This window comes from Phasianus colchicus, chromosome 3 (genome assembly GCF_987193195.1).
Source record: "Phasianus colchicus chromosome 3, bPhaCol1.hap1.1, whole genome shotgun sequence".
NCBI classification, from domain to species: Eukaryota; Metazoa; Chordata; class Aves; order Galliformes; family Phasianidae; genus Phasianus; species Phasianus colchicus.
This window is the reverse complement of record NC_143438.1, coordinates 38,403,722-38,418,509: the sequence shown is the minus strand read 5'-3', so window position 1 is coordinate 38,418,509 and position 14,788 is coordinate 38,403,722. Positions and strand designations below refer to the sequence as shown.

The 14,788-nt window shown below is 39.6% G+C and overlaps 1 protein-coding gene across 1 annotated transcript; it reads left to right on the top strand.

Moving 5' to 3' along the window:
- The first annotated feature begins 237 nt into the window (after positions 1-237).
- Positions 238-5,187, top strand: TIMM21 (translocase of inner mitochondrial membrane 21). Its single transcript, XM_031589028.2, has 6 exons — positions 238-671; positions 1,639-1,701; positions 1,800-1,897; positions 3,139-3,212; positions 4,342-4,447; positions 4,542-5,187. Exons 1-6 carry the CDS (start codon positions 410-412, stop codon positions 4,632-4,634), a joined length of 696 nt encoding a protein of 231 aa, XP_031444888.1. The 5' UTR covers positions 238-409; the 3' UTR covers positions 4,635-5,187.
- The last annotated feature ends 9,601 nt before the right edge of the window (positions 5,188-14,788 follow it).

Sequence of the window (14,788 nt, the reverse complement as noted above, 5' to 3'; positions counted from 1 at the left end):
CGCTGGCGCTAATAGGGAAGAGAGAGCGCAGCAAGCCGGGCACACAAGCAGCATGCTGCCAACAGGCTGCAGACTACGGCAGCGGAGCGGCGGGCTCCGCCCCGGGGTGGGCAGGGCGCTGGGCATGGCGGGCGCTGTAGTTCCTTTCCGGCAGCCGTCTCCTGTGGCGGGCGTAGGAGGGAGGTTGGTTGAACTACAGCTCCCAGGGGCCGTGAAGACTCTCCCCTCACGCGGCGAGAGATTTCCGCAACAATGATGGCGGGGTGCAACTATCGGCGAACGAAGGGCAGCGGGAGCTCCTGAGAGGCGGGAGCGCTTCCCTCCTCCGCCTCTGCGTGCGTCCCAACGGGGAGCAGAGCCCCGGGAGAAGGGGTGCGGAGGCAGCAGCCGCGGAGCACCCCCGCTCAGCATGCTCCCTGCCTCCCTCGTGCGGGGCTGCGGGCGGCTGCGGGCCCCGCTGGGGCGGTGGCTGCTGGCGGGGCCGTCCGTCAGGTGGCGGCCGCAGCCCCGCGGCGGCGAGCGGGCTGTGAGTCCCGCTGGGTTCCGGCCGGGAGCCGCCATCTCCACGCGGGCGGGGGGGCTGAGCGCCGGGAAACCCGGCGGGGACGGCAAGCATGTGTCGGTGCGGACAGATCAGAAAGAAGAAACGCTTCTGTCCACTGTTGAGAGAGGTAAGGCCTGTGATCGCTGGCGGAGTGCCGCGCCAGTGTGTTTAAAGAGCCTGACACGGAGGACATCCCTGCCGCGGTTGAAGTTCTAGAGCCCCGCTATGCACCCAACACTTGGAAACTGGTTAAACCGCAACTTTAAGAACACCAGCAGGTCTTTCTTTCACACTGTCATACTTCTCAGTGCATGCATTGCACAAGCACAACAGGAACGTTGTGGCTTCTTCCAAACAGCTGGCCGATTTTACTGCTTAGGTCACATCTACACGAGGCATCACTTTAGTAACCTCTCATGTCCCTTTTTAAGCAGAAAACCCATCACATGAAGCCCGTTTTGGTCCTGTTAAACCGAGTTTACTTTCAGTAAATTGGCAGCATGCTCTGTCTGACCCTTATGTCTTTCTAGGCGGCTATCATTTTGGTTCTTTGCATTCATTTCAGCAGGAAGTTGTTACTATGCAGCCTCTGAAATTCTAAATTAGAAAAATAATTGTGGAAAATATCCTCAACTGATAGGAACATTGCAAGAAAAATGTTTTCTCATGTTCCCTCAGTAATTTGCACTTTGCTAAAAGGCATACTTTGTCACATCAGCAGTCTCCTCCTCACTCTCTTGACTTTTTTTTTCAGTATATACTAACTCTTGTATATTAGATCAAATTACATCATAAGTTGCAGGTCATGATCTCAATAAATGAAATATACACTTCGGTCTAATACCCTCCTTTTTATTATTCAGGAAAAAAAAGAAAAAGAAAGTTGAATCTAGAGATACAAATATGCCCTGGAGAACAGGGCCATTCCATGACCTTTTAGTGCTGAGGCATGATGGAAGTCATGGTTGGAATGTTTATTTCTGCCAATGTGTTATTTGAACTGTAGACTAACAGAAGGGTCTTTATGTAATAAAAGTATTCGCACTTCTACTTTCCATCCTGCTAACTCCCATGTTGTTTTTTGTCTGTTTCAGTGAAAGAAGCTGGAAGAGACTTTACCTACTTGATTGTGGTGCTTGTTGGAATTGGTGTTACAGGTTATTTTAAAAATTTTATTCCTTATCAGAAAATGCTTTTCATAAATTCCATCTAGTTAGATTAGTTCTTACTCCATTTGTATTTGATTCTGTTACAGGTGGTTTGTTCTATGTGATTTTTAAAGAGCTATTCTCTTCTTCCAGTCCAAGTAAGATCTATGGAGATGCCTTAGAGAAATGCAGATCTCATCCTGAGGTGGGTTTTAGAACTCACTGCCTCTCTCCAAATCACAAACGTGCACCAGGAATCTCACAAGCAAACCTGCAGGAACATCGCCTTGGTGCTTAGTAAACGCCAACAAGAGTTGGGTCAGCTCCAAATGTAGACCTGCCCTAAATGAAGTTAATACATGCACCAAGCCTGAATGAATTAAACCTGCCAAAAGTCAAGGGAGTGTACAGCAGCACAACAACAGAGGCAATTGCAGTGTCTGCCATGTCAGAGCATGTACTTACAGAGGTATTTGCGGATTTGCTGATCAGGGAGGCACCTGGTTCCACTTACAATTTATAGGTTTGGATTGATGACTTTTTCCCTCAACATGATTATTCTACTGTGACGCTTCAGTAGGATTCTGTTGTTGTATGAAGCACTGCATTAATAACCACAAATTTAAACTCTTCATTTGAAACAAGGCTAATGTTGCTGTGGTTAAGAGGAAAGGAGAACGGGAATATGCATCTGATCAATTACATAAGATGGGTAAATATAAAAAAAAATAAACAACAGTCCAAAACTAGATTCCAAAATATGCCTCAAACAAGTCAGAATAGCTTTCAAAGAAGTTGCCACATATGCAATTGGGATTAACCTAAAGTTAAAGTTACAAGCTGTTACTAGGAAAAATAAAAGACTACTGTAGAACAAGTTTGCAGAATTAAACTTCTCTCCAGTGCTTATAAAACCACCCTTCCTTTCTAATCAACATTATGTTTAAAGCTAGGATAATTTGGCCTGGTTTTATAGATCTGGGAAAAAAAAAAAAAAAAAAAAAAGCTTGCATTTCTTAAGCAGTAGTGATTTTTAAATAAGATGAAGGGGAGTTCATTTGCATTTTAAGATTAAAACAGTAAAAAATTCTCTTGGAAGAGACATGAGCAAATATTTCATGCTTTTTTCTCCTTTTCACACAAAATGTCAGAAAAGTATAAAATACACAGTAAAAAAAGAGAATGAAATGTCTAAATGTCAATAGATGATACAAATAGGACGTATTGCTAGGATTTACTGTAGACATTTTATAAGCAATTGTAAAGAAATCATTGAAATAGAGTAATTTATCCATGCACTGTTTTCTTTCATAAACCCTTGCATTCATCAGGCTCACAAGGGGCATTTTGTTGAAAGATGTATTCACAGAAGAGATGTGAGCTGATGCTAGAGTATGCATTTGAATGTGATAGCTTCTGACAACTCAGACCTCTTCTCTCTTGTAGGTAATTGGTGTTTTTGGTGAACCCATTAAAGGTTATGGAGAGGCAACACGAAGAGGAAGACGACAGTTTGTCAGGTACCATTTGATGTTTGCTCCATACAGATCATAGTTTTTGCACAGAAAAGACATTCTGGATCACATCATAGAAAGCTACAGCTAGGCTACTGAACTGTGTGACACATTCCTTGTTTTTGCTTTGAGTTTTTTTGCTGTATGTCTTGTGTTGGACACACCCCTAAATGCAGTGCACGTAGAATATGAAATACCAATTCTTGTTCCTCAGAATAAGCAGTGGTCAGTGTGGTAAACATGGAGTAGCTCCCTGCAAAAAAAGCAGGATGAGCTGAAGAGTGTAGTGTAGAGGCACAGGCACGCATCTGGGGAGCAGAGGTGAGACCGAAGCCTACAGGCTGAAGTTCTCAAATAGAGTGAGGTTGTTCTTTGAAAAAGTGGAGTTTTCATTCTTATGAGATAACATTTCTGCACAAGAGAGAATTTTAGGAATCTAACTTACGCAGTTTGAAGCTAGGCTGCATCTTGCTGTGCAGAGGCTGTAGTCACTGTGGAAACCATTGTCCTGAACTGACACGCATCACTAAGTGACCACTATTTATATCACTTTCTGATACTTGAGGCCACATCTTTGCTGTGTATTTAACAACTTATATAGAACATTTTTTGGCAAAAAAATGTGAAGCACATAGGAAGCTATCTTGGTGTGGTTTAAACTAACCTGAAGTTGACAAGGCATTCATGACATGCTTTGGCTTGGAAAACTGAAAGTATCTTAAAAAAACCCAACCGTGATAGTCTTGGTGATCTGAGTGTTTGTTTCCTACATGTCAGATTCTGAATCTGAGGGTTCTTTAAAACAAATACAAAGAAATTAGAGAATCTTCAGCTGTTTTATTGCTGTAGAATTTTGAGGGGAGGACTGCAGTGAAAACATTTAAGAACCTCATCTGTTAACTATCAACTGCTAAGTAGTTTTCTTTTCTGACTTTCCACTATTCTTTATTGCCCACAGTAAAGCTTGGGAAGACAAATCAAGAAAGAACCCATGATAGCATAAGGGCTGCATTGGAATGCACTTTCTCACAAAGTAATGAAGCAGCTCCTCTAAATAGGAAGATTAAATTTCAAGTCTAAATACCTATCCTTGCTGGGTGGGTTGTGTTTTTTTTATTTGTTTTGCTATTTTTAGTCACATTGAATATGTAAAGGATGGACTGAAACATATGCGTTTGAAGTTCTATATTGAAGGCTCTGAACCAGGAAAGCAGGGAACAGTCCATGTGGAAGTCAAAGAGGTATGCACAATTGCTTGATACAGCTGACAAGGCTAATCTTAGATTTAAACTATCAAAAAGAGAAAAACTGCTTGAAATTTTTTCCTCATTACAGAATCCCGAGAAAGGAAGATTTGATGTCCGTTACATACTGGTGGATGTTGATTCCTATCCTAGAAGAACCATTGTCATAGAAGACAACAGATAGCCAATGATCAAAGTTGCTGCCTCATCTTACTGAGTATTTAATGATACTGGTGTAGCCAGTCTACACATGAATTGTTTTGTGTTCTCAATTATATCTTTGGGGCTTTCTATCTATGCAGCTTGGGGTTTTGTTACGGGAAGTAACCTCTCAGGGCCTCCATTAAAGTTCATAACAACAGATCCAGCATTTGAGGAGAAACCAATGAAAAACAGTACAGCCATTTCTTAGGGAAATGTCTCTTAGTAAACTGTATAATGCTGTTTAATACACCCAATAACTGAGGGCTAAGTGGGGAGTTTCTTGTCTTCCTTCGCTTGGATTTTCTACTAGCTCTACAATAAAGAAAGTGATATTTTAAGTGTAGAGAAACTCACTGTTTTCATTCTGGATGCCTTTATAGGTAACTAGTTAAATAAGAATGCGTGTTAGTGATGCAAAGGAGATCTAGCTCAAATGCATCTAAGAATATGAATTGTGGAAACCTACATCCATGGCAAATGACTGAACAAAGACTTCAGTGTTGGTATCTTCTAAATAAACACTATCCTTTCAAGATCTGCCACTCTGCTCCACTATGTAATAATGGCAGTGATGTAGCTGTTCAGCACTGCCAACAGCTTTTCCGTTAACATCAGTAATCTACGTTTGATTCATGTAGTTTTATCCCAAATGAAAAACACAGATCATGACTGAATTTATCACTTGTGTTTCTTCATTAGTGCCACATGGCAGTTACCAAGCATAATCTTCTGTATTAATCATAGAATGGCTTGGGTTGGAATGGACCTCAAGAATCATCAAGCTCCAACTCCCCTACCCCAACCTCCATATCTAATAGTAGACCAGGTTGCCAATGGCCCCATCCAACCTGGCCTTGAACACCTCCAGGGACAGGGCATCCACAGCCTCTTCCAGCACCTCACCACTCTCACAGTAAAGAACTTTCCCCCGATATCCAACCTCCCTCAATTTAAAACCATTTCCCCGCATCCTGCCATTATTTACCCTTGTAAAGAGTTGTCTCCCCTCCTGTTTGTAGGCTCCCTTCAGTACTGGAAGACTGTAATGACTTCACACGGCAACCTTCTCCAGGCTGAATAAGCCCAGCTCCTTCAGCCTGTCTTCGTAATGATCAGACCCAGTTGTGTCTGTCAAGTAGCACCATCCAAAAGCCATCCAAAAACATCCAAGCCTTACCTTCCTACAATTAATCACTTTTGAACACCAACTAATGCATTTTTATAATATGCCCTGAGCTTTTCAGTTCACTAGTTATTTGTCAGTAAATATGTTGATGTTCAGTTATCAGCCCTTATAACTGGTTCTTTTAATGGTAGGTTTGGAGTGTTCTAAACTTCATACAGTGTTTACTTATGCAATACCACAAATGTATGTAATGCTTTACTGCCCTCCTGTTCGTCAGATGCCCTCCTGTTCGTCCCAATAAACTTGTCTGCACAGTCCAAACACATAACACTTTATATCTGGATAGTTCTGTTCTTTATTAAGCAAAACTGAGATGAGTAAAGCAGAACAGCACATATAGCAAAGCAGCTACCAATGTCAGTCTGCAGTAAAGTGCAAGGTATTTTGGAATTGCTACATTGTATAGAATATAACTGACTTCTATCATTCAGGCCAAAGGCATTTTTACAAAACTTAAAGCATTAGTTGAGACTGGCCAAAATGACTCCATACCTGTCAGTTTCAGCAGAGTAATAAACTTCTCTGATTTCTTTTATCTGTTAATGGATATTTAACAAGACTAACAAGTTCACAACTTTACTCACAGTCAAAAGCTATTGAAGTCAGCATGGCTCCCAACTCTAAGAATGAGAAATCATTGTGATACTTTTTAAGTAGCTCTAACAAACTTTATTCTCACCTACACTTACAGGTAACATTAATGTCAATTTGGAAAGGTATCTAAATAATGAAAGCAACTCTCATTTTCATGAAAGCAATAGTTAATAAAACCACCTGGTGTTTCTCATTCTTCCCAATTCTCAGCATTGCACTCTACCAAAACTTTTCACACCAACCTGATTTCTAACCCAATACAGAAAAAGAAGAAAATCAGAGGCTCTCACTGCTGCATTGCAAGCTGTTGCAGTACTGACTGCCATGTTTACATCCAGTTGCTATAAGCCTGTGTATGTGATATACGGCATTTGTATACAGGTACTGAAAACTACCTGTGCAAGAGCTTTGTCAATGGTGCCAGACAGCAAGTTAGAACATACCTGAAACACTGAAAGCTGTGTAATTTTATAATCCAATACTAAGCTCAGTAACCTTAAGCCTGTATTATACCTCAATAAAAATGTAATAATTCTTCACTTTTTATGAAACAAGACAGTCAAAAAAATATACAGATTGGACTAGAAAACTTGATGATATTTTTGCCACTCCTATATGAGTTTCTTCCTTCTCAAGCTGTCTGAAAGCCACTGTAAAATTCCTTATCAACAACGGAATTGACAAGCTAGATTTTCTTGTATCCGAGTTCCAGTTTTGCTCTCTTATTAATCTGACTATAGCTTGTTTTCTTAACAACAGTTTCTTTTTACATTTCTGAGGAAATATAAAAAACTTTTTAGAGTAAATACTATGGTAAAAACAATGTGTTAAATCCAGTCCATGAGGAAAAAAAAAAAAATCAAATCAGGCCTGCCTCAAAAGAAAGGTACTAAAATTAAAAACACTGAGGATAGGCCAGCTGTTAGGTTTACTTTTGTCTTGTTTTAGAGCCTTGTTTGCACTGAATAAACAAACTGTCAGGACTAGAAGCTTTCTGGGAAAGAAAAGATGCTGACTTGACATAGCAATGTTTTTCCAGCAGTGGAGATACGTGAAATATCAGGCTTAGGTAAAGCAGCAAAAATTAGCCATTGGGGCTAATGTCCACATTTCACTGCAGCCAGTGAAAACACACTCCAAACTTATTTGCAGACAGATTTCTGTAGGTTTGTTGTTTTTTTTTTTCCCCCAATAGCAAGGAATTCCTAACATACACAAAAAAAAAACAGTGTATTTCAAGGGTTGTGTGAAAGAACTGTCTGAGAATGAGATCCCTGTTTGTCTGGTCACTGTGAGGCATCAGAATAGAAGTTAAGAAGGTTGTTTGTAAAGGACTGCATACACTTGTCATACTTCAGCATTTGTGTCAAATACCAATATTATACTTCCTGGCTGGGAATAAATGCTGCAGTTACAGATTTCAGAAGAAATCTTTGCAAAGTCAAATAATGCTGCTGTTTGGCACTTTGGCAACCATTCCAAATCCATATGAGAAAAATGGAGACAGAACATTAAAAAGAATGACAAAAGATGAGACACAAATAGTGTTTAAAAGACACAGGTGGAGGTAGAGAGATTTACTATGCAGCTGACCTTCATTTAAATGCAGCATGCAAAACCCTACTTCATGCACTGCATTTCAAGAAATTGAACAATCAAGTCAGGTCATTATTTTCAAGCCAATGTTTGTTTAGGATGGCCCCAGTACCACTTAAGAAAATGTTTTCTCTCCTGTATTTAGATGGAACTGTTGTCATTTTCCACAACTCATCCTTCTCCTGGGGAGTTACAGGAAAGCAGGTGGCTGAGCACATTTATTCAAAGCTGCAGGATACACAGCCATGCTGGCACCCTCCATATATTTAGTAACTAGCAAAACACCTCTCATAGGACAGAAACTGCAGAGGAGGAATATATAAAGCATCTTTGTTTATTATTCTGCTTTGTAAATAGCAGAACACTAGAGAAGCAGGGCAATGTTTTTCTTCAAAGACAGCCCCCTCAAGGTACCTTCAGTCACATGCAACTGAAGTTGAGGTTGCATTTCACACCCTACCATGCTTAAGTCTGATAGTTATTCACAGACCTATAATAGCACTTGTGAACCTATACTTGACAGATTTCCTCCTGGATGCCATCCTCAGAATCATCTCTCTAGCTGAGAAGATAAAGACCTTACCTGTAATCAGCCTCTGGCATTTGCTTATTTGTAGTCAGTGAAGTTGGTTGTGTCCCAGAATGAACTGTGTAGCAGGTGGTACCACCTGAGTTTGCAAAACATACTTCACTCTGCACTATCACATGTTAACAATGCAGATAATGGTGCAGAGATGCAGATACACTTATATTTCTGTAGTGGCAAGGCACATCTAAAGAAAATCGCTTCTGCTTTGTGTAAGGTCTGAGAAAATTAAAGCAATATAAAAGAAATAACAGAAGAAATCCATCTTTACATAGTCTGTAGATAGATTATCATTTTTAAGTCAGACAAAGGACAAACATGTAGATAAAAGTTTCCAATCTCATTGAAGAAATGCTTTTGAGAACCCTTTCTACAGTAAAATCTCTTCAGGGAAGGAAAAGGAACTTTATAGCTTAAGATATTTTCCTTCCAGCTAGCTACATGTCACCACTGGGAGATTATTTAAGCTCCGTGAGATTTCAAGGGTATTAAGGTAATTAAAAATTTATAATTTAGTTTAGCTGCAAAAATTAGTTAGGTTCTCGTTAAAATAGAAGTCTTCTAGGAACTAGTTATTTCTTGGCTTGGCTAAATGGAGTGCATTGACTGGGAGGTTCAGTCTTACTTTTTTGTTCCAGACATGATGAGTTGCACCTACACAAGTAATAAATATTTCAGTGTTTCTTTTTTAAAGCTCCTTCCTCTTCTTCTCTAGGGAAGCACAAAATTATAACGTATGCCAGTCATTTTCTGATGCAAAACTGTCATGTTATTGTGGAAAAAAAAAGTCACTGCCAGGAAGTCAGAGCCAAAACAATAATATTTAATTTCCGGAAAATGTCACTAAGTTTTGATTGTTGCAGAGTAAGTAAAAATAGATATGCTCAAAACCTTGTTTTACTTTAGAAAATGGAAATGTCACTCACAAGTTATATGGTGTTTTTTTCCAGAAATTGTATGTCATATTATGCAAAACTTATTTGAGGCAGGTGTACAACTTGGTCTTAACATTTCATCTCTCATCTTTCTGTATATAATGTGGGCAACCAACATCCTTCATGGTAAGAGTAAAGTTACGCTATTATCTGCATGGCCTCTGAGTCTAGGCTTCACATTTGTGTACATGCTGAATTGTGACAAAAAGAAATATACTTTCAGGAAATTAATTTTGTTAAAACTTTAAGAAAAAAATGACTACCTGGCCACTGTTAAATTAGGCTTCAGTAAAAATAAGTTCATAGAAAGGAAACCAGAATTTTAGTTGGGATAGAAAAATGCTGTGCATCAGTGCTGAAAATAATGTACTAGTGTACCTTGCACAGCAACCCTGCCCTACCAAATGAGGGCTTGTTTTCACTTTTGTAAGCTCGAGACATAACCCAAATTACTTTCCAGCTACACACACAAATATTTGGCTGAAATTTAACAGGATTTAAAACCCAAACACCTTGGAGACCTGGCTGTTGCTCTGCTGAAGATGGTGTTGCTGCAGGCCAGCCATGCATGTGGCAGTGCAGATCATTATCTATCCCTTCCCAGCAGTAGTTCAGTAACATCTGACCAGTTTGATGCCTCCTCCTGCTCCAAAGCACACATGCCTCTGCCACCACATCTTAAAAACTCCTGGTACTGCGCAGGGAAACCTTTGCAGAGTTATCATGTTCATCCAGCCTCCATTTAATTACAATTCTTCTTTATCTGAATCATAATTAGGTTCTCTAGCATGAATTGCCTTCTTGTATTACTCACCGTAATTAACTCTATTAACCTTCATTTATCCAAGTGCAATTTCACTTTATATAGTAACAGGATTGTTTTGCAATTTCAATCCTAGTTCATTTTTACTCTAAAAACATAGTAATAAAAAAACAATGTCACAACAATGTCTTATTATGGCTGTTTTACACACATACTCAATACAAGGCTATATTCCTTGAGATCTGATTTGCTTCATTAGTGTTACAACAGGCATATTGGATCTGGAAGAGAATTGCTCTTTTGTATGTTGTCTGAGGCTGTCCATTTCACTACACCTAATAATACCAACCCAAACCCCCACTGAAGAAGCACAGACTGTCAGAATGTGACTTGTCACCCTTTGGCCTGATATTTAGCAAGTTGTGCATCTACAAAGTTACTATATTTAGCTGCGTTACACTGAAAATGATGAAAGTGGCAGAGAAAAATACCTGAGGCATCTCAGGACTTGAACCAGAAAGTAGCCCTCTATCAACCACCTTGAGCATAAATGCCAATAAGCCACAACTATTTTTCCCTGAAAACATTCATGAAGAATGTTCTACGTCAGTAATTTTTTGTATTCTTCCAAGTTCTTCTTACAGAAGTTCTATTTAAACACTTCTTGAAAAGTCCTGCCAGTTTTTACATATATTCCATATAATCCTCTTTTTCTTTGCAATATTATGCCTAACTTCCATGTCTATGTTTCTTTCCTCTACCTATATTTTACTTTGCAAAATGAAAGCTGAAGAAGAAATAGAATTTCCATTTCCAAGCTTTACAAAGCTGGCAACTTTTCTCTTGTGGCTTTCTCCAACTCTTAAATGAATCAACATGATGGAAAAGGTGCTCTGAAGTCTTATGTGCAGTACCCCATCCAAATCTCAAACCAATGACATCTAGAAAAATTCTAGATGAGCCTCAGTGACAAATGCTTGAAGAAGAATTAAAAAAGTCAAATAAACACCACCATTATTTGATTCATAAGATCAGAGCCAGTCAATGCTAATATTTTCTCCTGCATTAAGTAAATTATGACTGCAGTTTCTTACTGATAATCCCTCACTCCATCCTGAATCATAATGATAAAGACTGGAAGAATACTGCTGCATTTGCCAGCCTTCAGGATGAAATACCAACATGAAGAATTCAAATTTGTGTTTTGCGGGTTTTTTTTTTTTTTTTTCCATCTGGAAAGTACTAGTTCTAAACCAGGTCACAAAGAGTCAGCCTAGTTTATGTACAGGCTAGCCATCACGCCTTGTCACCCATGTGAGTAATATGACATTGCAAATTTTCATAAAGGAATGGCCTTGTGTTTACTAAGTTCCCAGTTTCAAAAGAAAAATCTAAACTCTTGAAAATGAAGCTGCCACAATGTCAATAAAACAAATATGCACTCTGCAGAGTACATCTTTGAATGCTGTCTGGCAGTGCTATCACCAGTGAGCAATCTTCCTGTGTCAGCATTAAATACCTCTACTGTATGCCCAGTCTTACAGTTTCATCGCTACACTGTGGGTAGATTTCAGGAGAAACCAGCACATATATTCACGCTGAGATCATTGTGATGAATTATAAATGGCTTTGCTGCTATGCCTATTGGCATAACACCCATGACAGTCACCACCTTCAAAATGGCAGACATCACATGGTATACAATTAACAAAGGTACAATTAGAAGAGTAGTATAGTTAGGATGGTATTTTACAGGTTTATAGTTAGAAGGATTATCACAGTGGAAAGACACAATCAAAAACAAAACACTCACCCACATCCTAGGCTCACAGTAGAAAACTACAAAAGGAGGAATCTCTAGAAAAAGAACCTTTCCTAGTTGCAATCAGCCCCTAAATGGGGTCTAGGCAAGGTGCAGCCAGTCTCCACCCCTTCTGGTTACACAGCTGAATTGCCTTAACCTGTGCTCCCAGGGCTGACTCAGTTCTTACCTCAGGTGATAAATCAGTGGTTCAGGCTGTGATTCAAAGTTCCCATACAGATGGCTTCTGAAACCCATGCTTTATTCAGATTTGGAGCCCTGGTGAAGCTTTCCTGTCTCTAACTCAAGGGTCATTCATTTCTTTTCTGGGAATAAGAGTTAGTTTGCTGGAGGCTGGCTCCAGGCTGCTCCTTCAGATCTCTGTGCACTGTTCAGGTTCCTTAGGTCACACTTTTTGCAGCCAAGCACTGTGTGACTCTTTGCAGCTCTCACTGGGATTTTAAAGACAAGAAATAGCACACATATTTTAGGAACTGTCTATAAATCAGTGTTGCGGTATACAGACTTACATGAGAACTGCACTTCACACTAAAATAACTTACTCAATAGAAATAAGGACTTGTCAGTAATGACACAGATATTTTCTGCGTCCCAAAAATCAGTAATGAGCACAGGGCTGGGACTCAGGAAACACTGATTCTAAGCTAAATTCTGTAAGTCATCAATTCTGTGGGCCTGAAATGAGTAATTTTGTCTTTTTCTTTGCTACAATAATCACCTGCCCCAAATGAGTTCAGCAAGAGTCATTGAGTTATTGAATTCAGGCTCTATGAAGCCTGAACAGGTATGCAAAACAGCCTCCTCAGAAGCCTGGAGGGCTGTTTTCAGAAACTTTTCAGCATCCTTATTAGACACATTTCAAGTCAGATACTCAAGAGCATTTTTCCAGAAAGAAAATCTCATTGCTTCTGGCAATTAAAGTGATAAGTAATAGAATAATTAAGTAATATGTGTCCTGACATGGTAAAAAAAATAATCATGGTATCAAACTATTTTCTTTTATCATACATCACTAAATGCATGATTATATGGGAAATTTCACAGAAAACAGATAGTGTTAGTTCTGATGATGAAGGGCTGAAGTGTTCAGTGGCCCAGTCTTGTTTTTTGCTGGATACACCATGCTCCTGCACTACCGTTAATCTCCAGTTTTAATGACATCCTCTTTGGAACTGGAAAAGACTGTGGCAAGAAGCAGAAACTTTTACACTCAGATTAAAATACAGAACAATCCAAAGAGTTTTATGCATAACAAAACTAAACCCACTGCTCTAGGGAAGTAGGGATTTCTTTATGCATATAGGGACACATTCTCTGGGGTGGGTGCAGCTTTCTGCTGATGAGAAGAAGAAGCCTAGAATTGCAAACCGTGAATAGGAGCACACACATCACTCCAGAATATAGTGACTGGCAAAAATAATTACAATTGAAAGTTGTGGAATTGCCATCTGCTGCAAATGATAAAACTGTGATTTTCAAAATGTGGTACTGAATCGTGTTAGGTCTAACCATCACACAGAACCACAGGGTTTTCTTTTTGTCCCTTTATAATCTAACAGTTCAGAAAGTTTTCTTCTACTATCCCAGCTTCTCACCTCCACTCAGGGACAGCATGGAGTTGGTAAGCAGGAGCTCCTTACAAACCTTCAGCTTACAAACATGATCTACTTGTACGTGAGCATATTAGCCTTCAACACAAGTGCTTTAATAGGTAGACTGTGGGGAATTTTGTTCCCTTGTCTAAATTTAGTGAATGTTGTGGAGCATTTGCAAAAAGAAATTTGCAGGTGCGTGTCCTGAACATGCATCTCAAGACTTTTATCTACAGCTTGTTTGGCCCCAGGATTACACAGGTGCTCCCTGCAGTCTGTGCACCTGAACTGAATGACACCTTGCAGCAAACAGCAGGGGAGCTATCCTCAAACTCAAGCATGTGGGCAGAGAGCAGTGTAAGCGTGAACAAGTATGTGGGAACAATAAAGTAACAATCTGCCCATCTGTAGTTCACAAGCAAAAAGGACGGCAAAAACCAATGACAATCTATTCACTGTAAATGGCAGGTCCAGCTACATCACACCTGGCTCTCATTTAATGTTTGCTTAAAAGCTGGAGTAAGGAAATATGAACACTTATGTTTTCAAAGAATATTTTAGCCCCAACTTGAAAGTTTTACACGATTCCACGTCCATGCACATTAAGCTTCTTAAAGGGATTTTATAATAGTCTTAAAGTTCATGAAAAAAAAGCCACGAAGTTGAGATCAGATCTGAATTGTGAGGTTGATCCTGTTCTTGGAAGAAAAATAACAGATGTGGTGGAAAGGATTGAGATCTCCTAATATTGAACTGAGTACTCTATTAGAAGATAAATAATATTTATTTCCTATTTCTAAACCCATTCACTTTTCTTTTGGCCCACCACAACATGCCCTCTACAATCTCTCCAGATTTCAAGGAACCGTAATCAACATCAGTAACTCTCTCTATCCATAGAGTGTACACTCCCTCAGCTTTTGCCATCATTTGTAGTTTAGCACCACCTTCCTGGGCTTCAAAGAATGACAGCTTTGCACTGCCATATCGTTTGGCAAAAAATATGCAGGATTCCCCAAAAGAGGTGGTTTTATCCTGACCTGCTCTAAGTACCAGCCAT